This window comes from Dermacentor andersoni, chromosome 7 (genome assembly GCF_023375885.2).
Source record: "Dermacentor andersoni chromosome 7, qqDerAnde1_hic_scaffold, whole genome shotgun sequence".
In the NCBI taxonomy this organism is placed as follows: domain Eukaryota; kingdom Metazoa; phylum Arthropoda; class Arachnida; order Ixodida; family Ixodidae; genus Dermacentor; species Dermacentor andersoni.
This window is the reverse complement of record NC_092820.1, coordinates 180112228-180125222: the sequence shown is the minus strand read 5'-3', so window position 1 is coordinate 180125222 and position 12995 is coordinate 180112228. Positions and strand designations below refer to the sequence as shown.

Genomic DNA, 12995 nt, shown 5'->3' with positions numbered 1-12995 from the left:
AGCAGAAGACTCCGCAAGAAAGTGGCCGAGCTGAACCGCGCGATCGAAGAGCACTGCCACACGCTCTGCTGCTAGCAATGGAACGAGTTATGCAACGCGGCTGACGGCCAGATACACAACAGCAAGACGTGGAATTTACTCAAACACCTACTGGATGAAACCAAAACCAAGTCCCACCAAAAAGATCGTCTCACCAAATTTCTACATCGACAGACCACGGAGAGCGTGCCGCCGTGCGAAAGAAGCTCCAAGACAAGTACGTCCTGACGACACCGTCGGTCGATCACGGTCCATACCGCGGCCGACCCAATGTACGCCTGGACAGGGACATAGAAATCGAAGAGGTACGCACAGCCCTGCACGATCTGAACAGCCGATCGGCAACTGGCCCGGACCTCATCACAAACAAGGCCCTAAAAATCTCAAGGACCGCTCCATCGAGAACCTAGCGGCGTATTACAACAAATGCTGGAGGAGCGGCACCCTGCCGAAGCAATGGAAGAAGGCCAAGACAATTCTCATCCCCAAACCAGGGAAGCCACTGAGCACGGACAACCTCCGCGCGATCTCGCTCACGCCCTGCGTGGGCAAGGTCCTGTAACACGTCCTACTCAACCGATGGCAAGAGTACCTAGAAAACGAAGATCTCTATCCCGAGACGATTATCGGCTTCCGCCAACACCTCAGCACGCAGGACGCCATGATCCAAATCAAACATCACGTCATCGACGGCGAAACCAGGGATACCAAAGCCGTCGTCGAGCTCGACCTAGGAAGCGCCTACGACAAAAAAAGTGACGCACTCTGCCATCCTCGCGCAGGTATTCCATCTAAACCTAAGCGAGAGGTCGCACGAATATATCAAAAACTTCCTCACCGACAGGACGGCGGAGCTCAGAGCCAGCGACATGAAGACGGACGAGGATACATTAGGGAGCCAGGGCACTCCCCAAGGCTCCGTCATCTCACCCATGCTATTTAACCTTATTATGATTCAAGTTGCCAAAAGACTATACCAGCTTGAAGGACTGAAGCACACGATATACGCGGACGACATAACGCTGTGGGTGGACAGGGGAAGTGATGCCCGCATAGAATCCACACTGCAGACTGCCGTCGACACGATCTAAGCCTGGAAGGTACAGGACTGCGTTGCTCCCCAAGTAAGTCGGAGCTCCTGCTTTACGAACCGATCAAAACGCACAGAATCAAGAAGCAAAGGGGACACGAAAAGATCAAGATCCGCACCAGGGATGGTAAACAATACCGACAGTCACCAAGATCCGAGTCCTGGGCATGACGATCGAAGCGCTAGGCAGGAACGGAGACACCGTCACCCGCATCACGCGAAAGGCAGCCAACGCGACCAAACTGCTCAAGCGCGTTACCACCAAGGGAGGCAGACTTATACATCCTCATCAGACTTATAGACCCCTTCGTACTCTGCCACATAGTGTGCGTGGCAGCCTTCCACAAGTAGATGAAAAGCGAAAAGAACAAGCTAGACATCCTAATCCGGAGGGCTTACAAGACGGCCCTCGGTCTACCCGAAACTACCAACACGAAAGGTCTCCTCCACCTGGGCATACACAACACGCTCGACGAGATCGCCGAGGCTCAAAGAGCCGCTTAGTTGGAAAGACTGTCATCAACAAAGTCCGGCAGAAAGATCCAGTGCAATCTAGGCATCGGTTATCACGAACAGCAAGGACCAAAATGCCCTGTCCCCTACCACGTACGACGGAACGTGCGGGTTGACCTCTTGCCGAGGAACATGCACCCGGAATTCAATGAAGGCAGAAGACGCGCTAGAGCCAAGGCACTGACACACCTGCAAGCCGTTGCAGCCGAATATGCCGGCTGCAACGGCTTCGCGATCGCTGTGGCCGACTCCGGAGGCAACGGGCGGGCGACCGCCAGCACATCGAGCAAGCAAGTGGAGGAAGGAGAAGAAATAGCCATCGCTCTGGCCATCGCAGACCGAGAATGCCACATGATCCTCAGCGACTCCAGACAGCAGGCGGTGAGGAACTACGTCAAAGGAAGAATTGCCCCAACGGCGGCACGCATCCTGCTCCGACAGGCAGACCGCGACAAGAGGACTGGAATCAAGTGGTTCCCGGCGCACGCAGGACAAACGTCGGAGAAGAATGCCAATCGCAACGAGACAGCACACGCCCGAGCGCGAGGACTAACCGACCGCGCCCAAGGCAACGGCCGCCCGCTGTGGTTCAGCGCCAAAGACAGGATGACCAGCTATAACGAACTGACCAAGGCCTTTCGGCTGGCCCGAAGACTTCTCCCGCCGCCCTGCAAAGGACTGAGCAGGTCGCAGGCCGTGAGGTTCAGGCAACTACAAACGAGAACGCTTCCATGCCCGGCGCTATTGCATAGGATGTACCCAGAATCGCACCCGGACGACAAGTGCAGAGCGTGCTGCAGGAAGACGGCCACATTCGAGCACATGCTATGGGATTGCTCCAAACATCAAAGCGAAGCTAACTCAGGGCGAATAGCGCCGCAGCTCGAGGAAGCAACACGGAGCAACGACCAAGAAAAACCACTCCAGGCCTTCCAGCAGGTCATCGAGGGGCTGGCTAGGCAGGAGCCTGGCGAGCCGGCAACGGTGAGCGGGGGTCCTCGCAGAGCACCCGCCACGATGACGACGTAGGCCACGTCCGAAGCGCGCCTGCGCACTTTAGTGCAGGCTCAATAAACGTTTTCCCAATCCAATACGCATCGGGGTAACATGACGCCACATGACCTCATGATAGAATTACTGAAACAAGACGTTACTATTGCGCGTTTTACGAGTTTTGAATAAGTGGAATGAAATGGTAAGCCTGGCTTACTGCCTCTCGGCTGATAACTCCACCAGACTTTTGTGGTGAATCTCAAGACTAAAAGCCACATGAAATTGCCTACGGGGACTTCATCCGTCAACGAAAACGGAGACAACACTTCAGTGAACAAGGCTACCGTTTTTGAAACCACCGAGTCGAAATTACCTGATTCGTTATTGAAAATAATTTAAGAATTGCCAACAAAACTGAACACTCACAACATCGGTGTTATTTTTCAGGCGTTCATCAAGAACCTGGTCACGGTTAGCTAGATATTAGTCACTTAAGCAAGAAGCAATACATCACCCAATGCATATGCCATCTTCTTGCTAGACAACGTTTCCTTCCCAAGTCGCGTAAGTCGGGTTAACATAAAAACTAAGAAGTTCCAGAAATTTGCCATAATTCAAACCAGAAACGTTTTGAAATCGAACTGCTCCAAACTTATCAATGCAGTCAGTTACAGATTTCATCACGTCAAGAGAATACTACAGATTTTTTAAGTAAATAGAAAAAGCGATAACGTTCGTGTCTTGCCAGTCTGTAAAAAAATTACACCACTTGTTCAGACTTAGTCACGAAAAAATTCGCAATTCCGCCCGAAACACGAAGCACCGATTGCGAAAGCAAATTAGTAGATAGCTGTACGAAATAAGGATAGTAGTTTTATCGCCCATATAAACTTGTAAACATTCGCTTACTAACTAAATTAACGATGATAGAATGTGTAAGCGTGACTCGACGAGGAGATAGAAAGAAACAGACACACAGAGACAGCGCTGTCATTGCGTGCCTGCGTCTTTATACGTCCTTGTTCAGTAGCGCTTAGCCATTCTATCATAAATTCAAACCAACTAGCACGTCAACGTGTTTCAACTAATTTTTTTATGGGGTTTAACGTGCCAAAACCACTTTCTGATTATGAGGCACGCCGTAGTGGGGGACTCCGGAAATTTCGGCCACCTGGGGATCTTTAACGTGCACCTAAATCTAAGTACACGGGTGTTTTCGCATTTCGCCTCCATCGAAATGCGGCCGCCATGGCCGGGATTCGATCCCGCGACCTCGTGCTCAGCAGCCTAACACCATAGCCACTGAGCAACCACGGCGGGTTTTTAACTAAATTAACCAGCATGTTGTCACGCGCGCACAGGTAAACATGAACACATCTCGGTCGATGAGAGCGGAAACTGTCTGTGAAAACACTGGAGTTAGGAATCGCGCCGGCAGCCGCGAGCCAATTGACCACCCTGCATCTGTCGCTTCAACGCGAACAAAACGTCGAAAGCACAGTGGATACGAAGCTACCGGTACTACGCACACTCTGCAAACAACGCACATCGCTTTGAAGATGAGGGCCGCGCGCACTTTGGCCGCGTCGCAGATTGCTTTCAAGACACACGAGCACCGGCAACGCGTCCCTACGGCGTCCGCCAAAAGGCTGTTTCACATGGCGCGATTTTCAGTCAGCGACACAGCGAATTCCGTCGCTCAGCGACCGCCGCGACGTCGTGGGCTCTCCGCGACGAGATTCCAACAAGTTGGTCGCGCCGTCGCTCAGTCGCAGCGATCGGCGCGATGTGGGAGGGGCAATGTGTGTTTCACCGCGCGTTGGTAGCTCTGTGGAGCAATGTCTCGCGTCAGTTCTAGCTATGTTTACGGTGTACCCACCAGCGTTTGCGGCTTAGGAGCTTCATACATTTCTTTTTCTTTCGCTTACACAATTCGTTTGAAAGGAGAAGCTGCACTATCCAGATCGGGAGGACGCCGCTTCAACATAAGGCACGTACCCACTTGATCGCCGCCGTCGTCAACCGCTTCATCCCTACAAACCGCGCCAGCTGCTTATATACATGCACACTCAACAGTAGTTTGTTCTTCTGCAAAAGCAAATACTCATCCAGGAAAAAAAGTTGCGGCTCCCATAGTAACAACGAAACTAGAGTGTACCACACAGAACCATCCCACCGACGCCGCGCAAGCCGCACGGTCATACTTGCGGTGTAGAGCAGCGCCTCACTCACCGTATCTGCAAGCTGTCGTGTCTCAACGCCTTTAAACGTTAAAAATGGTGTACCTATTCTATTATCGAATAAAACTGGGAAAATTCGGACATTTGACTAGTTTCCATGTTGTTTTTGTTTAACGATGTAGGTATGGATACTTTGTGAGCAGGAGGCAGCCCTGCGCATCGCTGCGACGGATATCGCGCTGCCATAATCGCATGTGAAAGCTGTGAGCGAAAATCGCTCTGCGACGTGCGCGGCAGAACGATTTTTTTCGCCCCAATCGCGCCATGTGAAACAGCCTAAAGGCGTCCACTACGGCACCGCGATTCCCGTGGCCAACGTCGTACTAAACGACGCGGTTGTCATTACTCGGTACTGAGGGGCGGGCGAGGAGGACCTCGAGATACCCTGGCAGCCGCCGGAGAAAAACGCCCTTCCTCACTCACATGAACCCCCGTGCCTCGCGCGCGAGAGGAGAGGGCACACATCCGTGCTATCCGGCGTATTTCCAATTGCTAGTAGGTACAGCGAGGGGTGGCACTTGCGGAGACGACGGACGTTTGATGACGGCTCTTCTAGATTTGACCCATTATGTTTCCTTCATCTGATTGAACCTCTGCAGAGTTTCTAAAAACTGTGTTCGCGAACAAACGCCGCACCTTCAGGAGTTTTCACCCAGAGGAAAAGCATCATCTCCTACAATAACCGGGGGCATGTGAAGATCCGGTGAATTTGCCACTTTCACGGTTTTGGGTAGTCCCGCATTTTATTTCATCAATTGCTTTTCGCAGAGGTGTTGGCTGCCAAACTCCGCCATCAACTTGTGAATCAGGGGCGCCAATGTCCAAATAGCGAAACCTATTGTTTGCATCAATAAGCGCAAATAGCACTATGCTATAGGTTTTCCTGCAGTTGAAATACAAAGAGCCTGAATCTTTTGACTTAATGATGCACACATGCTCCTCATCTATCGCACCTATACAATTTGGGAACTGCCACGTTTTTTGGTCTTGCATGACGGTAGACCACTCTCCACCAGTCTTGGGAGTCTTCAAGAATTCGTCTTTCAGCTCCAGGTAGATTGCGACACGTGTCTCTTCTATGAGCTGGTTGACAGTTGAGTGTCCTACCCTGAACTGTCAGCTTAATAAGGAGTAGTGCGTTTCTCCTATTAAAAAAAAAACAATATAATTGTTGGTTACACTAAAAATTAACAAAGAAAGAACTCCGCATTCGAATAAAATATGCACATCTGACATTCCCACTGGAATCTGTGTGAAGCGAATCTTTTATGAAGCGGCTATTTTCATGCTATGAAACTAAATTCCATACACACAGTTCTCTTTATTTCAGCATATTTCCAACATTCTTATGCAACATGTTCATACGATGTATATGCGCCGTGCCGGTCAAAACGATTTAGTACTGTAATGTTTATGCGCCGTAGCATTCGCTATATCTACGTCGAAATACACGAACTGTTCATTGCGAGAGGTAAAGGCAGCCATGTCACAACGAAGATGTGTTTGTCATTGTACACAGTGCACAGAGATGTCCGACGCTAAAGATTGGTCTGGTCATTTTCTTTTTTTTTTTTCGTTTCAATCCTGCGTCGATGGGCTAACGGAAATAAGTGCACGCGCACATTACACGCGACGGGAAGCGCGCACTTCACAAGAGAGCAGCAGCAGTCAAGGCCAAGATATAGTCCGACGTTCTCGGCGCGCCAGGCCGCGGCAGGCGAAGTCGGATACGCTGCGCTAGCGACGCCAGGGGTGCAAGAAATTTGCTTCCTCTACAGTTCGGCGTGCGCGCGCAGCGCGAGGCTGGCGCCATCTCTGCGTCCGGGAGCGCAACTTCACGGCTCGCGCATAAAACGAAAACTTTTGCGGCATGGCGTTAACTTGTCCTGGAAGCCAGAACATCGCACTCATATTGCTAGTACGTCGGCTACGTCAAAAACGGAAGCGGAACATGTACATACGAAAGCTACTCGACAAGCGCCCTCAACTCGGCGACTACCACCAGCTAGTACAGGAGCTGCGAAATGCAGCTTACCTGTGGCGAGACCACACTGCTTTCGTATAGCTTCCCACGCGTTGTTCTTCCGCTCTGTGTCGCGGTAGTCCATGCGTTTCATCACATCGTATACACATGGATGTTTGCGAATCGCTTCAAGCAGGCGTCCTCACTCGCGCTGTCATCAGACACGGATGTTGAAAAAACCACAGCCGCACTGTCAGTACGCGCACCGCAGGCCGCCATTCTGCCTTCTGCTCGCTGCCGCTACAGCGCGCAGTGCATTCTGGTCTAGCGTCAGCCTCGTGAAATAGAACACGCTATATCTCCGCGCCGGCGGCGTTGAGTTCGCCAAGCGCACCTGGGCACGCCGGCTACGCCGTGACGCCGAACTGTAGAGTGCGCGTTTTTCACCGACGTCGCTTAACCGCGACGCGCGTGGCCGCGCGCGCGCGTTACGCCGGAGTATATCTTGCCCTTCATCACGGTCGAGAAAGCGCGCCTCATCAAAAGTGACACTTGATACTTCAAATCGAAGCAAACGCTAGCGCTTACCTGCGGCGAGGAAGCGAAGAGTGATATGAAGCCGTGTCTTCGCTGGCACAGATGGTCTCACGATGGTTTCTTGCCGCTCGATCGTATGTTGAACGCGGGCCAGAAGTTCGAAAAAATGCGTGCTGCTGACGCGCAGTAAGCGCTTGTATTCGTCCGGATCACACTCGAGCAGCTCTTCAAAAGAAAGCTCTGAACACCAGGCGCCTTCTTCGACATCCGTGGTTTCGTCCAGCATAATCGTTTTCATTTTACAGCCTACACCTCGTCGTCTTCACTCACTTCAAGTAGAACAGCCAACGCGGACAAACGCCGCCTCCGATAGCCGTCTATCTTGCAATGCACTCTTGTACCCAGCAAATTGGCAACGTGCGTAGCGTTGGAGTCGAGAATAGGCACGCGGATTCCGCAAACGGCGCTCCGGCTGTGGGAATGCGACCTAACTCGGCTACGCCGGATTAAAGTGATGACGTCACTGTTTTGTCCGCGGAGCAGGCGGGATTTTGCCCTCGCGTGTGTATCCACCTTAAATGTGGAGACTTTTGCTTCTTGAATATACAACTCTGCCTAGGCACTACGGAGGAGTTTCTTGGCGTGCGTTGTATGCGCTTGTCCCTAGGCGCGTCGGCAGAAGTCGCGGGGCGCGGTAGTGCTGAACCTAGCATCGCAAGTTGCTATCGCATCGCAAAGGCCTCCGCGTGCCAGGGGAGTATAAGATCGGCTGTCCGCGATAGCGGACAGACAATTTTTTATGCAAACGCCCCCTGGAGCGCTTCGGCTTCCGCGGCCCCAACCCACGGGCCACCCTGCTTCTCGCTTTGATCTCCCCGCTACCGCTTGGGTGCCCCGGAGATCCTGCGCCGCCTGCTTTAATATAACCTCAGGTGCGCTCCTGAGGCCTCGTTTTTTTTTTTTTTTTCATAAATACTGCCAGCCTTCAGCGAAGGCCGTGGGCAGGAGTGGCCAGTACATATGAAGAAATGATCAAAAATAAGAAGACAAGAACACATTACACAAGGCTCACACCACGCACTGAAAAGCAGCGAAAGACCAATAGTTTGCACGTCGCTTGCATACAAAACCGTGCTACAGATATAAAATTGTGTACTGATATATTGACAGAGTGCTTCACAAGGAAAAATTACATAAGAACGCGGACCATTCAAGCTGCCCATGCTCGTCGCACGATATGACAAACTGCTTTAATTCATCACTTATCGAAGCATTTTGCGGGAGAACCATAGCATATGTCGCGAGATGATAAGTGTTGCTGAAAATCGTAGGCTGATGGAAGAATTATAAAGCACTTAAAAATGACTGTATGGTTCCATTCTCAGATAGTTCGCGGAAAAAATGAATTACTGAAGCAATTTGTTCTGCAGGCGAATTCTTTAACTTTTTTCGAGTGATTTCCTCGTGTGGACCGACGAGTCACCTGTTGAATGTACAATTCCTTATTGATACGCAGATTATTATGATATATTAAATACATATATTTCAGCCTATCACGATGACGTCTTAGTTGAAGTGTTTCTAAATTAGCTTTTTCTAGCAGCTGAGTCGGAGATGTGTGCCAGCTGTATGAATTAAAGACGAATCTTATTGATTTTCTTTGGACACTTTGAGTTTTCTTATATTAACTTCAGTAAATGGGTCCCATAAGACGGAAGCATATTCAAGAATCGGCCTAATAAATGTTTTATATGCCAGTAACTTTATTTCTTCTGTCGACTGACGTAGGGAACGTTTCAGGTACCCAAGCTTCTTCATGGCCTTTTTTGTATGTAGTTAATATGTGTGTTTCACCTGAGATCAGACGTGATCATGACACCCAAGTATTTATAACTCTCTACTGAAGAAAGACTGCGGCCATTTATTGAATATTGGAAGTGTAGGGGAATCCGTTTTCTTGTTATTGTCATTGATACGGTTTTCTTCTCAATTACCTTCAGTTGCCACTCAGAACACCAACGGTCTATTTTAGATAGAGATGAATTTAGAAGAGCCTGATCATTCGGACACTGAATTACATTATACAATATACAACCGTCAGCAAACAACTTAGTTTTCACTGGTATGTCTTGAGTAACGCCATTAATAAAATTTAAAAAGAACAGTGGTCCTAGGATGGATCCCTGCGGTATGCCTGACAAAACTGGGGCCGGACTGGAACTGATGCTGTCGTTGAAACACTCTGTTGTCGCAATGAAAGATATGCTTCTATCCAGGATATTAATGAAGTGTTCTTGAATATTGATTTCATTTTCACAAGCAGTTTAGGATGGGACACGCGAACAAAGGCTTTCTCGAAATCTAAGAATATAATGTCTACCTGGCTTTGCTTATCTAATGATGCGGCAAAATCATGAACGGTTTCGAGCAATTCTGTTACCGTTGACATGTTCTTGCGAAAACAACGCTGTCTCGAATCGATCAGGTTCTTATTTTCAAAAAACGGCGATATATGCTTGAAAATGACATGTTCAAGTGTCTTCACACATGTTCATAAAATGGAGATAGGCCGGTATATCGCAATATGTGATGGATTTTGTGATTTAGGAACGGGGACAATTCTTCCATACTTCCAATCATGTGGAAGTTCCGCTCGCCGTAAAGATTCTTTAAACATTATGGTTAAATATTTCGAGCACCATTCGGCATACCTAATGAGGAAGGCATTCGGTATGCCGTCTATTCCAGGCAGGCACGCACCCAAGGGGGGGCCCGGTGGGCCCCCCCCCCCCCCCCCCTTAAATTAGGACGCCTATTATAGTGAAATGGACAAAGCCTAATTATTTATTGAACTGAAATAACATGCTTGCTTTGCTGCAACTATTTATTGTCAAGTTTCACTTCAGTTGGCTGTGAAGTTTCATGAGTAAAACGGGTTCAACAGTGAAATGAACGGCACCGCAGACGTTTGAAGAGTGAAATGCTTAGACTCCATACATTTTGTCCATGTCTGTTGCACACCTCATTGCTTCCGCCGATGAAAAGACTCTTCAAGAACAGCAGACACTCCGGAGGTATCAAGTACGACGCCATTTTGAAAAGGCCGCATGACGACGATTTTGTTTGCTTCTGTGATTGGCTGGCGAAGTAACACAACTCCGCGCGTTTTGTGTGCCTTGGTTGCCAACTGCTGCTTTTTTAAGTTGTATTTTACTAAAGTAACCTTTATTTTACACTTTGGCTTCTTTATTTGTTCTTGGCAGTGTTCTTCCTACGCTTCTTTCCTACGCAAGTCTGACGTAGTTCCTTGTTTGCCAAGTAAAGGAGAGGTGTATCGCACAGGGTGTACCTGTAGAATACACCTTAATTCATTTCTCTTTTGTGAGTTTACGCGTTTTTATGGCGAATGGTGGATGTTATTCACATTTGTACTAGTAAAGTACCCCCCCTTCATTTGCATAGAAGTTACCTTGGGTTGCCCCCCCCCCCCCCCCCCCCCCCCCCCGAAAAATAATCCTGGGTACGTGCCTGATTCCAGGGGATTTCTTGCTGTCCACTTTCAAAAGAAGCGAAAAAACGCCTTCGTCAGTTATTGATACCTCACCTATAGCAGGGCATTCGTGAGGTAGTGTAAAGTGTGGCTGATTGCCGTCATCTTTCGTGAACACTGAACAGAAGTAATCATTGAATGAACTCGCAATGGCAAATGGATCCGCAACAGGTCTACCATCAATACGTAGATTCGATATCGTACTCTTTTTTTTTTTTTTGTTTGAAATGACGCCGAAATTTTGACGGGGACGAAAGAAGAAAGTTTTTCATAGTTACACTGTGATAATGTTCCTTAGCCTTTTTGATAGCGTGTTTTAACTGCCTGCGCATGTCGGAAAGTTTTCGCACGGTATCATCGGAGGGACTACGGTGATCTTTTTCGTCTTTCGTCCCAAGCGTACAATGTCTTTAGTCATCCATGGGTTTGAGCGTTGCACACAATTCACTCGGAATGGTACGAAATCTTGTATGCACCTTAAAACAAGGTTTTTGAAGAAAAGCCACAAGTCATAAACGGAAATTTCCGCAGACTCAGAGAGGACAACAAATTGTGAAAATGAGATATCAAGCTGGTCCAATATACTGACATCATCAGAACGCGCAGAAATCGGTACTATAGATGCCTGTTTCTTGCTTTTCTTTATACAATTCAAATCTACATATAAATTTACCATCTTATGATCAGATATACCTTCAATAACATACGTTTTCGGACTGCGATTAAGGATACTATTGCTGACAAGAAAAGGATCTAAAATAGACATGGTTTCCCCTTGTATCCGTGTTGGTTCGGTAACTAATTGTGTTAGGTCATGGAAAAGGATAAATCAACAAAAGGCTCGGTAGAGCTGCATAAGGGGTCGGGGAATTTACTGTTCCAGTTTATGGACGGTACGTTAAAATCGCCACCGAGAATCAAATTCCAAGAATAACTTTTGCTAGCGCATAAAAATTCATTAAGTTTCTCAAAAAAGGAATTACCTGAGTTAGGCGGTCTGTAAAACCCTGCTAACTGCGAGACTAAGGTCATCAAGAAAGACCTTTAAGGTTACATTCTCGATACCAGGTACGCCAGGAAGCTTCCCCACGTGTAGCGTTTCTTGAACGATAATTGCGACACCACCGCCTCGGGAATCCCTATCCGTGCGGTGAATTTGATAGCCCGGTGGCGTTACCTCATCGTCGCTGATTTCACTGTGCAGCCAAGTCTCGGTTATTATTATTAAATGTGGTGTGTACGTCAGAATGATGCTTTCTATTTCTTCGGACTTATTCATAATGCTACGGGCATTAAGGTTCAGGCAACAAAATGGTTGTTTATTGCCAGCTTCAGTTCATTGCTTCTTGCTGGCGTCAGGCTTTCTAACAGGAACCCTTTTATTTTCTGTAGCATCCCATTCGAACAGTTCGTCATCAATTTTAATTTAGCTTGCCGGTTACATGTGCCCTCCTGGAGCAGTGCTTGTAAAAAATACAATCTATAGTCGAGGCTAACAAAGTGACCCGCGTCTTATACAACACCAGTCAGAACCTTGCCCCTTCAGAGACAGTGATCACCAATTTGGGCGTCCGTGCCCACTGCCTCACCGCGCGGGCAGTCAGCGGCGGAACGTAAACTCGACCCCCCTCCGCCATGCCGGCACGCCTAGGGACAAACGCACGCTACATGCGCAAAGAAACTTCTCCACCGTAGTGCCTAGGCAGATTCACATGGTCAAGGAGGAAAGGCCCCCAGATTTTCTCTGTCGCACCCGCTCTTACTCGCGCCTCCGCAGAAGCGTCGAGCGTCGTCAAAAGCGCCACGCCCCGCTGTACCTACTAGCAATTGTAAAAACGCATCCGTGCTGCCTTCCGCACTCGCGCATGCGGGATTGAACCGTGTGCGTCGGCTCACCCTCACACACTTTCACTCATACGGAAGCGCACGGCGATGGCGACAACAGAAATGCACCTGGAGTGTCCATATAATTGCTATCGCAATAAAATGGGTCGTCGACTGGTAAGAGCTTTAAGTAATTTTATAAAAAGGTCGCTACATGTTTCTTCCAGGTTTTCCTCCTTTTCCGCG

General features: G+C 48.8%; 1 protein-coding gene across 2 annotated transcripts in view; it reads right to left on the bottom strand.

The window, feature by feature from the left end:
- The window catches only part of LOC126532273 (uncharacterized), a 210396-nt gene that overhangs the window by 120206 nt on the left and 77195 nt on the right, over positions 1-12995 (bottom strand). Inside the window, exon 1 of one of the 2 annotated variants that reach the window (XM_072289140.1) lies at positions 7427-7727. The exons of the other annotated variant lie outside the window; for it this stretch is intronic. Coding sequence (XP_072145241.1) covers positions 7427-7673 — 247 coding nt within the window. The 5' untranslated portion in view covers positions 7674-7727. Of the gene's footprint in view, positions 1-7426; positions 7728-12995 lie in introns of those variants that run through there. 2 annotated transcript variants of the gene reach the window in all.